The sequence below is a fragment of the Natrix helvetica genome (assembly GCF_964273705.1).
Source record: "Natrix helvetica genome assembly, chromosome: 8".
NCBI classification, from domain to species: domain Eukaryota; kingdom Metazoa; phylum Chordata; class Lepidosauria; order Squamata; family Natricidae; genus Natrix; species Natrix helvetica.
This window is the reverse complement of record NC_138559.1, coordinates 27405024-27417143: the sequence shown is the minus strand read 5'-3', so window position 1 is coordinate 27417143 and position 12120 is coordinate 27405024. Positions and strand designations below refer to the sequence as shown.

Below are 12120 nucleotides of genomic sequence, written 5' to 3'. Positions count from 1 at the left end.
ACTGGCTAAACGCAATCAGGGAGCCAGGGGCCGGAGGACGTGGCCTTCCAGGAAGGCTGGAGGCCCTTCAGATGTTCAGTCTGGAGAAGAGAGGCCTCACAGGAGTGCCATCCTCAGGGTGCAGATGGGCACGAGGACGCCAAAGAGAAAGAGAGAGAGGACTTATTTTCCATGGATACAAAAGTAAGACCAGAAATAACGAGTGGAAATTACAACTACCTAGGTTTCATTTAACTACAATGAAAATGTTCTTGTCGGTAAGGTGTCTGTGCAGTAATTGAACTGTCTCTCTACAGAGGTTTTGGCTTCTCTGGAGGCTTTTCAGAGGAGGTTGGACGCCACGGATGGTTGACTTGGTTTTCTTCCATGTTGCAGAGATTCGGACCAGAGGATCCTTGAAATCTTTTCTAACGCTGCAATTCTTTCATTCTATGACATGTATTATTAAAACTGATTTTCTCTTATGAAAAGATTGCCCTGGTGCTCAGTTTTGCTTGCTGTGGCCTCCACTTTCAGTGCTTTTCATGCTCTTTTTTTTCACAGCTCTGAGTTCCTCGGTGGCTTTCCTTTCCTGCTGGGAGATTCTTCCATTTCTGATTTCTTTTCATGCTAAGAATTCTGTTGTTCCAGGAGGATGGCTTAATCTTTACTATCTCTGGTCTAAGTCCTTTTTTAAAAAGAAAAAAAAAACTTTGATTTTGTTGCTTTTGATCCCACATTTTTGTAAAAGGAAAAAACCTTTCAGGGACAGGATATCCTGCCCCCCCCTCCCCGATGCTTCCCTTCCTGCTCTTCCTATTATGTAGAATGTGTGTGGTTTTAATCTCAAAATCAAAACTATTGATTTATTAGGTTCACTAAATTTATACTTGCTGTTATCCACAGACGCCGAGTGGTTAATGATAGCCCAATGTCAGTCAACACTACAATAATACTCCTATTTAAATTATATTTTTGCTCTTCATTTTTCATTATTAATTGCATCTTGACCCATTTTCCCCGTTAATAAGCTACGCCAAACTATACTATTCCCATTAATTCTGTCTACAGTGGCCCCGCTCCCCTTATTTCATTCTTGTGAGTCTGTTACAATTGCTTTATCCAGTGTTTCCCACTTTCAAACCCTTGTCTCTAGCTACTCAGTGTGCAATAATAATCATGCCTCTCTGTCTTGTTTTATTTTATTCTTTTCTCCTTTGCTGGTTGCCTTCCTGCTTTTCATGTGCAGTTTAAGATCCTGTTCCTCTCCTCCTGGTGCCTTTCATTTCTGATTTCTCTCTGGTTTCCTCCTCAGTCTTTTTTCTTGGTTTTGGGGGAGAACTGATTGCTCATTAAACCAGCGTGGATCTCCCACCGTTTTCTTTTCTTATCCGTGAAACTCTGTCCTAGCTGATTTTTATTTAATTGATTCCCTTCATTTCCCCCCACAAATGTCTAAAGAGTCACTTACTCCAATTTGCTTTCTTCCTCCTTCCGTTTTCGGGCTTCCTTAAGCATTGACTTTCTTTCTCAATCCAAGTGGATCCAAGCCTACTTTTCTTGAACAGGACAGAGCGAGGAGATTCTTGGGTATTACAGAGCTAATCCTGGTTCTTTCCAAGACTTTTTTGTGTGTGACTTGCAATGGTGGCTAGTGGGAGCTCCAAGTATCCCAGGTGAAAAGGTGGGGAGGGGAGGGGAGGGGAGGCAGATGGGAAGTTCAGAATTTCAGACTTGGGTTAAGTTATGATGAGAGGCTCAAATACGTTCCTCATCTCTCATTCTGACCTGGAGATTATTGTACAACTTTGTATAGTTGCGTCAGTCAAGCCCAACACTTGCTCTCCAATAGTGTCAAAAGAGCAGCCCCCTCCTTGCTTCTGGAAAAGCTGTGGGTTGTGTTGTATTGGTGCATGTGTGCATTGAGTGTCCGCTTTGCATTACAGTTGTGTTACTTTTTACTTATCTATCTTAAACTATACTGTCAATTCCATAATAGCATTTTCAAATTATAACCACTGACCGAGGGGGGGGGGGCTGTGTGAGTCTGTTACAGAGAAAATGAGTTTTGTGGCATGAGATGTTGATGCGGTAATAAATTTGTGACTCTTTTAAGGTGTAGCACGTTTTCCTCTCCTCCAGCTTTTTTCAATCTTGTGTGTGTCATACTATAGAATTTGCAAACTGTGATGCCTAAGACACCTTACAAAGCTATTTTCTTATAGGATAATTGGAAACCTTACACTTGGTTATAACTCAGTCGTGGTGTTGACTGTTATTTACAGTGTTCCTTTGCATCCTCCTCTCCTTGTGAGGATTGAGTTGAAGACTCCTTATCTGATCAATTAAGGGCCAGAATCTGCTCCAACTCTCTGCCTTTAGGTTTTGCAAAGGGATCCAACTTCATTGACACTCTCACCAGGACAGAAAACGTGGTTGCTAAAAGTGTTTTGCATTTAATTGTGAATGTCTTGTGTTTGTCTTTTAATCCGTACATGTCTATTCCTAACCTGGTTTCTATCCCAGGATTCATTGGGGGGTGGGGAATAACCAGAATCTAACATGTTTCTTTATTATTGGCCATTCCTAAAATTACCACAGGCGCTGCTGATTCAATGTGTCAGATGCGAACAACCAGATCCACACGTAAAGAGTTCAATTAGCTACTTTATTGCTCATGCCTATAACACAGGAATCTTCCCCAGGCTGGTGGTTTGCACCTGGGCCACACTAGATAAGGTTCAGTGGCATTCAAGAGGAGTCAGTTACCCTTTTGTGCCCACACGAGGATTCTAGACTGGTTCCCTGCTTGACTCCTCCTACTGGTTTGGCCAGTCTGTCTCCCCCCAAATATCCATGGCAAGGAAGAGATTCACCTTGCTCAGAAGGTGTCCTGGGGACGTTGGGTATTGTGTCTGCGCTACGGTTGTGGTTTAGGGCAACCTTCTCCTTAACTGCTCTTCTCCTGCAGGGTCTTTCCAAAGGACCCCCAAATTCTCCCCCTGGGAGTGAAAGGCTTCCATCCCCTGGCGGCTTTTGGGGGGGAATTTGAGAATCTCCTTGCAGAAACCGGTGCGTGACTCAACCTGCACCTCCTCGTCCAATGCTCCTGTAAGAGCCCGGCCTATTAATTTGCCACCGCACAAAGGATTGCCAGCCCATAAAATATGATGCATGATAAAAGGTATCAATTCTGAGCACCGCAAATCTGCCGTTTCACCACAGCGTGAAGGCAAATGAGTTTCCGTGAGCTCGAACGAGTTCAGAGATAAACTTCAATTTAACAGAATTTTTTTCTGCGAGAACCAGGGGGAGCCGCTGCCGTGGCGTGCAGGTTTCTTATCAACATGTTAGGTTTGGAGCTTTATTAGTCAATTTTGGGGAAACACCAGGATAATTTACAGATGAAAAGGTCCGACCGCCGGGGAAGCCCTTGACCGTTTTCTTCTGCAGGACCTGTCCTTTTTTTTTTTTTTTAAAGAATTAACCAAATAAGCCATTTGCTTGGTGTCTTTTTGTAATGGGGTGACTCATTCATTCATTCGTTCATTCATTCCTATTTTTTTCCTCTCTTTTTCATTGTCTGTGTTGTGTCTTTGATGTGCAGATAAGCCTGAAGTACAAGTTTTGCAGAATTCTCCTCCGCAGCCGCTCACAAGGGAAGGAGACCTGCTCGAACTCCTCTGCCAAGTCAAAGGGAAACCAGAGTAAGTGAGCCTCTCACGTGGGGGTTGGCTTGCTGTGACAGAACAGGGCCTCTCTTGAGTTGCTGTGTGGCAAAACCTCCTTTCCGGCTTGCCACCCTGTGGCGGCTCTCCCCTTCTCCAACCCGCTGCGTCTCTCGGCACCTTCCCTGTCCTGCTCCTCGTCCTGGTCTTTGTGGCCATCAGGCAGTGGAGGCACCAAGATGGCCTCTGCGGAAGAAGCTGCCATCAGCCCTCCTGACTGAAGCAATTGGTGGCCTTCAGTCATTCTAGAGCAGAGGAGGGGACTACATGTCTCCAGAAAGAGAAGATGTCACCAGAAGACCCTGGACCTCTGTTGGGCTGCAGATGGGAACTAAGTAGAAGGACTGGGAGGTGCCTCCTAGTTGAACATGGCAGGGATGGAATTACAGGAGAGAGAGATCCCTTCTCACCCAGGCTAAGTACTTCATATTTGTCAGGTTTTCATTTCCCTAAGCCCCCAAATCCCTAAATGGAAGGTGCTAATAAGCTGTTGCAAAAAATGGAAGCATTATTGCCGGGTTTTTGGTAGCTTTTTATATCCAGGCTCTTAAGAGCCATTTCTGAGCAGGCGTGGTGGTGAAATCTTTTTGCAGAGCATTAGTGCAGAAGAAACGACAAAGATTCCGAGCAAGGAAAAGGGTCCTTTGTAGGCTGGGTTTTACTTACTATTAAGTCTTTACAACTCACAGCTTTTGCATCTGAGCCTTCCCTTTTTCAGTCTCTCAAATGAATTAACCAGAACCAGAGATAAAGGCTAATCCAGTGTTTCTCACCCTTTGCACCTTTAAGATGTCTGGACTGGAAGTCTGCACATCTTAAAGGTGCCAAGGTTAAGAAACTCCCTGCTCCAATCGATACGTTCCCGCTTGGGCCAATTCAGTTAGAGGTCTCTCTCTCTCACACACACACACACAGACACACACCTTGCCTTCCAATCTAAAGATGAGAGGGTGATTCTGTTCAGTGGTGCAGCTCTCTTGCATTGGACAGAAGAGACCCGTTTCGCTAGGTAAAGTTTTTCGGCTTCGTCTCTCTCTCTCTTTCTTTTTTTCTTTCTTTTCTTTTTTCCCCCCTCCCATTGGCTCGGCTTGGTCGCATGTTTTCTGGGTTTTGCTTTTGAGTGTTGTATTTTGCGGTGTTGTCTTTCCTGTTCTCTGTGATATATTCTAATTTATTCATTGTGTGGAACCCATCACACATTGTGGCTTAACATTAATGTTTACTCTTCCTATGAAGGAATGAGAGAGAAACAGATTGCTATCTTGGCAATTGCATTCCAGGTGCCCAGAGTAATTCAGAAAGCCATAAGATTTACCACTGATTTATGTAGTGGTTGGGTTATGTCTGACTTGAAAGAAAACGCTCAGCTGCTGGCTTGGACAGATCAGGGATGGGGAAATCATTTCAAACCCCCTCCCCCATCCCTCACCCAAGGATGCTTTTCTGTTTATGATTAGCTGATTCCTCCGTGCGGAGACAGTTTTCACCACCCAGCTCTCTCTCTCTCGCTCCCTTTCTTTCTTTCTCTCTCTCTCTAGCCACCCACCCTCCCTTTCCTCTTTCCCCTTCTCTTCTCTCTCTCTCTTTCTCTCTCTCTTCCCTCCCATTTATCTTCTCTCTCTCTTTCTTCCTTTCTTTCTTTCTTTCTCTTTTTCTCTTTCTCTCTCTCTTCCCTCCCTTCCTTTCCTCTTTCCTTTTCTTTCTTTCTTTCTTTCTCTTTCTTTCTCTCTCTCTTTCTTCCCTTTCCTCTTTCCTCTTCTCTCTCTCTCTTTTTCTTTCTTTCTTTCTTTCTTTCTCTTTCTTTCTCTCTCTCTTTCTTCCCTTTCCTCTTTCCTCTTCTCTCTCTCTCTTTTTCTTTCTTTCTTTCTTTCTTTCTTTCTTTCTTTCTTTCTTTCTTTCTTTCTTTCTTTCTCAGACAGATTCATTGGGGCTGGAGTTTTATGCTTGCAGGGATGGGGGAGCCGCCTGGCCTGGGAAGCTCTTTCATGATGTTCTTCTTTGGGTCTTCTTCTCAGGCCTGTTGATGTGACGTGGTTAAGAGTCGACGATGAGATGCCCCAGCACGTTTTGGTGTCAGGGTCAAACCTCCACATTGACAGCCTAAACAAAAGCGATAACGGCACATACCGTTGTGAGGCTTCCAACCAAGTGGGGACGGCTTATTCTGATTACACGCTTTATGTATACGGTACGTGAGACCAGCACGCCTTTCTTCCAGATGCCTTGATGCCCAATTGCTCTCGAGGTCTTTGGGGAGGGGGCTCGGTGTCAGCAAATAAGCCGCCGTTGGCTGGGGTCAGCTGCCTTCCTCGGACCCAGGCCCACCATGAGCATCCTGTAAAGAAAGCGTAACTGGAACAAAGGTGGTTAGCTCCTTCCTTCCTCCCCCCCTTCCTTCCTTCCTTCCTTCCTTCCCTCCTTCCTCCACCTGACTCCGGGGGGGCCACCCTCTCCTTGCACCGAGTAGACCGGTCCTGCCCTTACGGTTCTGTTAGTGGAAGGAGCCGCCCCAAAGCAGGGAGGGAAAATGCTGGGGCTGGAGGTAGAAAACCCTCCCTCCCGTCTGGCAGGACAAGTTCAGCCGTGTCTCCAAACATATTTCATTTACGTTCCGTAACCTGTGGAGAAAATTGGGAGGGGGTTTTTTTGTTTTAATGTTCCAACCGCTGCTCCTCGGGTCATCAGCCAAGAATGCCACCGGTGCCCAATTACATTTCTTAAAAACAAAACACACCTCTTCTTCCTGTATGATGGAGCTTACAGGTGTTCTCTAACTTTCCCCATGAAACAAAAGGGCCTTGGATGATCCAGGGTTCAGGAGTAGGCACTGGTTGGGCTAGGAAGGCCAAGAAGCAGCACAGGTTGAATGGGAGACCCTCCTTACAAGGTTGGGCCCCCTCTTCTTTTAAGACACAAATGGAATAATCATCATTCCTGCCCACGTTGATGCCTCTCACGGGAGCTTACCAGGTGCTGTCCTTCCTGTGGTTCCTCTGGAAAAACCAAGCAAGCCAAATGGTAGAGCAGTTGTTGAATCCCAGAGGAATTGGTAACCGAATGAAGCCATGCTTAAATCTCCAGAACAGTCTCCTGGCCTGCTCTCCTGCACCTAAAACATGGTCTTCCTTGGCTAGAAGTCAAGCTTGGACTCCAAACCCAAATCTTCTCTTGCTTGGCTTAGCTTTTAGCAGAACCCTTCCTGGTTGAGGGTCAGCTGGGCAGAAGCTGACCTGCTTGGCATATCTGAGTGGTGATCAGCATCCCTAATTTCTCCAAACAACGACAGGTCAGCTCAGCCACCCCAAACAGGCTTTTCCCTGGGCTGGAAATTGAGTTCTCTATAGAGTCTCCAGCCAACTTGGTGGCTGCTGGCTAACTTTGTTCTTCCATGGAAAAGTCCGAGATCCTGGACCTCGAGACATCTCAGTACCTTTTCCCTTGCTTGATCAACTGTCTAGAATAAACATATTTCACTACCTTTTCAGTAGGAAAATTGTGTTTCTCAAAACACCCTTTCCTGGAGAAGATCATAAAAGGATCCTCCTTTGCAGATATCATATCTCGCAAGAGGGTATGATTTCCTTGATGATCTCCTGTATCAAACCATGGATCACAATGGCCCCAAGCAACAGAAAGGCAGCAGAGAACCCTGTTTACCAAACAAGGGTAATCCATTCCAGTTGCCTATGAGAGGTAACAAGCTAGTATTGTGTTTACCTCCTAGACTCACACCCAGGGGGTAAGTTTCCCTGGCCTCCTTCCCATTCTGGGAAATTCCTTCATCACAGAAGAGAGAGGGAATCTGGTCCTGGGGCACATATCCCAGTGAAATCATTAGCAGCGCTGCCGCTTCCAAACTCATCCTCAACCATAATCCATCCAGAGGCTGTTTATATGGAAAGCAGCTGTGGCTTTGGAGACCACCATCTTGGCCACCTTCTAAAATGATTTGTGTGGGAGCTGGAGCTACGGGTGTAGAGGAAATGGATGAAAATGGCGCCTCCTTATTGATCCAAGATCAAATGCAAGAGGGCCACCTGTGTTGCTGTGTGTCCCAGAGGCCTCGCAGGCCAATTGCTGGAGTCAGATCAAGCAGGGTGGCCTCTCTGGAACTGGACTCCAGGAATGAAGCCATTGCCTTCTCAGATGGTCCAGTCCTTTCATTTGGTGCCCAAAAGGCCTTTCTCTCGCCTGGCACCTGCTGTTGGTGTCTCGGGAGGGTTGGGCAGCCGAGCGTTGCTTCCTCAACAGCCCTGCATCCCAGGCATATCAACGCCCTCCCAGAGAAGTTGTGCCAAGCGCACAATAAAGGTGAAACACATAATTCTAGTTTGGATTTATTAATTAGGAAATGCAAGAGCTCTCTTGAAGATAAAAGAGGAGTAGATGTGTCAGTGATGAGAAATTTGACATGCTTAAGATAAAACTTGAAATCAAAAGCCTCTGAACTGTTTCAAGCTCCATTACTGACGATTCCTTCCCAAGTTCAAAGTTGGGTGTTGTGCTTAACGCATTCAGTTTGATCATTTGGGCAGTGATATGTGGCGCTTCCTCTCCTCCCCCCCCCCCCATTGCCTCTCCTCCCCCTCCTCCCTTCTGTCCTCCGTCCAGAGAAACTCGGTAGGGAGTCAAGAGGCCACCAGTTCTTTGCCAGCATTGGGTGCCCTTAGGAGAGATTGTGGCTGGCATTTGCAGGCCCACCACCTTCGAGACCAAAGGGTCTTTTCTTCCCTTTCGTGTCAGGAAGGAAAAGGGGCGAATCCCCCTTTATTTCCATCCACCGGAGGGTGAAATGTACTAACCAGAAGAAAAATGCACAAATCCTGGGCTGGGCATGAATATTTATAAGTCCCAAAGACATTGACTTTATGTTGAAAGAAATCTCACTAAAATCTTCCATGCATCCAACTTGATATTTAGTCGTGACATTCTCGTTCCCTTTTGTATTTATTACTGGCTTAGAAGTACTTTTATATCCTGCTGGGATGGGTTGATGGAGAGGGGAAATAATGAAGTTAACTGCTCCGGAGAAAGCAGAGAGGAAGACGGAGGGGCAGACGGATGGGGTGTTGATATTTGGTCTGCTAAACACAGCGGGCGAGGGAGGTTGGGCTTTCTCTGCCCGCAGCCGCCCGCCTGGCCCCTCTTTTTCAGATGTCAGAGCACCAACCGAAGAAACCCAAAACAAGCAAGGCTTTCATGTGGGTACTAAATGGTGCAAACAGCCCCCCTTCCTGTGGGGAGCGTGGAGCCTCGGGGGGGGGGTTCTCTGGTGGGCTCTGGGGAGGCCATTCCATGCGGTCTTGCATCTGTAACTAATTTTTGTGTTCCATCTCCTCTCCATCTCCCCCATCCCCACCCCATCTCCCTATCCCGGGTGGGAGGGGCGAGGAGGGGGAGGGCTGTTGGATCTCACCCACCCCAAGAGCTGAATCGTCCATCACCCTCTGCCCACCCCCCACCCCCCCAGTGACGGGAAGGACCAAGCCAAGCTGCTAACCGCCATCCTTTTGTTCAGCTTCTTTGTTGATTTGTTGACCATTTTTTGTGTTCTGCTCATTTCTTTTTAATTTGCTTCTTTTTTTCTGTTTTCTTTTTCTTTGTTTATGTGTTTTTTTTAATCTAGATCTTCCCACAACTCTCCCTCCTCCCACCACCACACTTTCCACCATCATCACCACCACCACCAACATCGCCGCAGGTATAGTACCTTCCCCAGCCCTCCGGGTCGAAGCCTAGAGGTGTGGCTGTGCTGTCCCTGACAAGGGGGCCAGGGGGTGTGTGCGTGGAGGGAGGGGGGAACGTGAAAGAGAGAGGAAAAGGCTTCTTTTCAATTCCGTTTATTCCTAAGTTATTTTGGTGTTGTTCGTTTCTTCCCCACCCCTTCGCCTGGGTCATGTGACTCGAAAGAGTTTGGGATGTTGGCCTGGCAGGGGGCTCTTTAGCACCTGAGTCCCCCTGCCTGACAGAGGCAAACGTGGCTGGAACCTTTAGGGCACTTATAAGTGGATGTCACCAACTTTGGTTCAACCTGCGTCCTGCTTTTCTTTCTTCAAAATACAGAGAACGGCCTCTCCTTTTCAGCTCCACTCCGCTGGCTTCACCCTTCCTAAAGACAATTAATTTGGTTTTTGGTTCCTGTGCAACTACCTCTCAGCCTCTGCAGCTGCCAGCCCCATGGCACCCTCCCCTCCCCCCAGGTGGCTGCTGGGTCACCCTGGCACTCAGCACCTTGAAGCCCCACCCTGAACTCTTCCCGCACATCATTCTGAGCCCCCCTTTGGCCGCTGTGTACCTGCCTTTCCCAGGGCACCTGTCTGCGCTCCAGCTGATCACCTGAGAGTAGCCAGTTCCCCCCCTCCCTCGTCCCCGTCCTCCCCCCTCCCCACGGGCTCTTCTGTTGCAGGGATCTCTCTTCTTCTTCCCTCCCTCTTGGGCTCCTGGGCAGATGTGGACTTGTGGGCCGAGCCCAGCACGGGAGGCGAGATTGTGGTCTTCCCACTTTCGAAGCCGCCCACGTGGCTTCCACCTTCCTCCACCCAGCAGTCTTTGGCCTTCTGTGCATCTGTGACAATGCTCTCATCCCTCTCTTAGAACATCCATGCTCTGCTTTTTCAGAAACATTGGGTCTACTGAAATAACGAAACCTTTCCTCTCCCTGTGCCTTAACCATCATTTTCTTTTTCGTGTTGACTGTCACGTGTTTTGCCTCGTTACACTTTTCTCCTTCCAGGCTCTTAGGGAAGCCGATGACTTGGGTTCTTGTTTGTGTGGCTTATTTATTTCCACAGTTGTGTAGTCATAGGGTCTCACACCTACTCTGTGGGTTGCTCAGTTCCAGGTGACCTTCACTCCCTCCAAGGAGCAGATGAAGGGCAAGACGGAGGGGGAGGGAGGGAACATCAAGTCAGCATTCCTCTCGTCATGCTCACGTCTGACCATGTAAAAGAGCTTCATTCGTTGGAATTAATGCTGGGTGCCTTTGGGTGTCTTGGGGGGGGGGGTAATTGGATGACTGGGAGGACTTGCAAGTGTGGGAAGGCCTGCAGCCTCAATGGGCTCTTCCTGAAAGCAACCCAAGGAAACGGCCTCAGGTTGGTTCACGGTGTCCCACCATGTGCTGGCCACTCTCTTTCCCGGATGGCTACCTGGCCCATTGCTCTTCATTGAGCTCCCTAAGTGGCAGAAGGGGACGGGTTCTTTCTCCTTCCCATTGACCATCTGTGAGGCTGCCAGGCATTTCGACTGACTCCTGAAAGCAAAGTCTGGGATGCTTTGGAAAATAATGAGTGTGGGTTGGAGTTGGTTAGGAAATCAGGGGTGCTAATCTCAAAGTCGGAGGCTATGGAAAGGGATGATGGGATTAGGAATAGTTGAACCTGGTGGAGAAGGATTCAGCTGCTCACCAAGAGAAGAAGTCCCGCCTCAGCAGAGGCAGAGCTTTGACTCGAGACCAGCTCTGGCCTCTTGGGTCAGGAGGGGTTAGGGAGAAGATGGATTGGGCAGCCCCTGCCTCTTTTTCTCTTACTCGGTATTTCATTGAGCCTACTATTGCCAGACTCTCTACCTCCCTGAAGCCTTTGGTGTCCCCCAGTCACAGAGCAGAGTTCTGACCTGGCTGTCCCAGAATCTGAGGAGCCCTTCCAGTTGTGGTGTTCTCAACCGTTTTCTGAAGGACTCCTTTGGGGGATTCAAGATCTATTGTAGAAGGTGTCAGGGTTCCAAATAGCCTCCAAAAGTACATCAGAATCCGAGGCAAAGTATTGCTCAAAGTCCCAATTGATGAAGAGAGCCATGTTGGCGCAGCTGGGAAAACCCGAATCTGAAAGCTTCCCGGTTTTCCCCACCCAGTTGAAAGTTCGAGATCTTGCCCCCACACCCACAAGTCCATCCCATGGTCCAATCTCCCACTGCCACGCTGGCAGCTTCCACCCATCCAATTCCGATCAAGTGCAGAGGTGCAAAGACAAAGGATGACCTTGGCTTTCTAGAAAGGATTTTGTTATGGCTACATAATATGTGACTCCTTACAATCCCCCCTCCCATTTCCCCACAAGAGAAAATGCATAGCAGAATAATAGAAAGTGTGGCAGGCCAAAGACCCAAAAGATCCAAAGTCCTGACAGAAGGATTTACAGACCCCCAACAAAAATGCTCGTTTCCAAATGGACTGTAGGGCCCCGTCGTCTATTTCTAAGACGAGAGATATCCCCCTTTTTACCTGCTCAGTTTGCTTCTCCTCACCTGAGAGCCCTCCGCTATGGCAAGATGTTAGTTTCACTACATTTCCCCTCTGACTTTCTGTGTGTGAAAAAGATACGCCTTCCCTCCCATCTTTTAAGCTCGGTTCCTCCTGAGCCACTATGTCGCTTAATTTTGTTGCCAGATTGCTGCTGCCACGCTAATCTTCTTT

The 12120-nt window shown here is 47.8% G+C and overlaps 1 protein-coding gene across 11 annotated transcripts in view; it reads left to right on the top strand.

The window, feature by feature from the left end:
• Positions 1-12120, top strand: part of CADM1 (cell adhesion molecule 1) — a 199172-nt gene that overhangs the window by 159584 nt on the left and 27468 nt on the right. For 4 of the 11 annotated variants that reach the window (XM_081961133.1, XM_081961131.1, XM_081961130.1 and 1 more), the window contains exons 6-8: positions 3587-3686; positions 5723-5895; positions 9334-9408. In XM_081961133.1, coding sequence (XP_081817259.1) covers positions 3587-3686; positions 5723-5895; positions 9334-9408 — 348 coding nt within the window. Of the gene's footprint in view, positions 1-3586; positions 3687-5722; positions 5896-9333; positions 9410-12120 lie in introns of all 11 variants that reach the window. The other 7 variants (XM_081961136.1, XM_081961135.1, XM_081961132.1 and 4 more) reach the window with 2 other exon arrangements.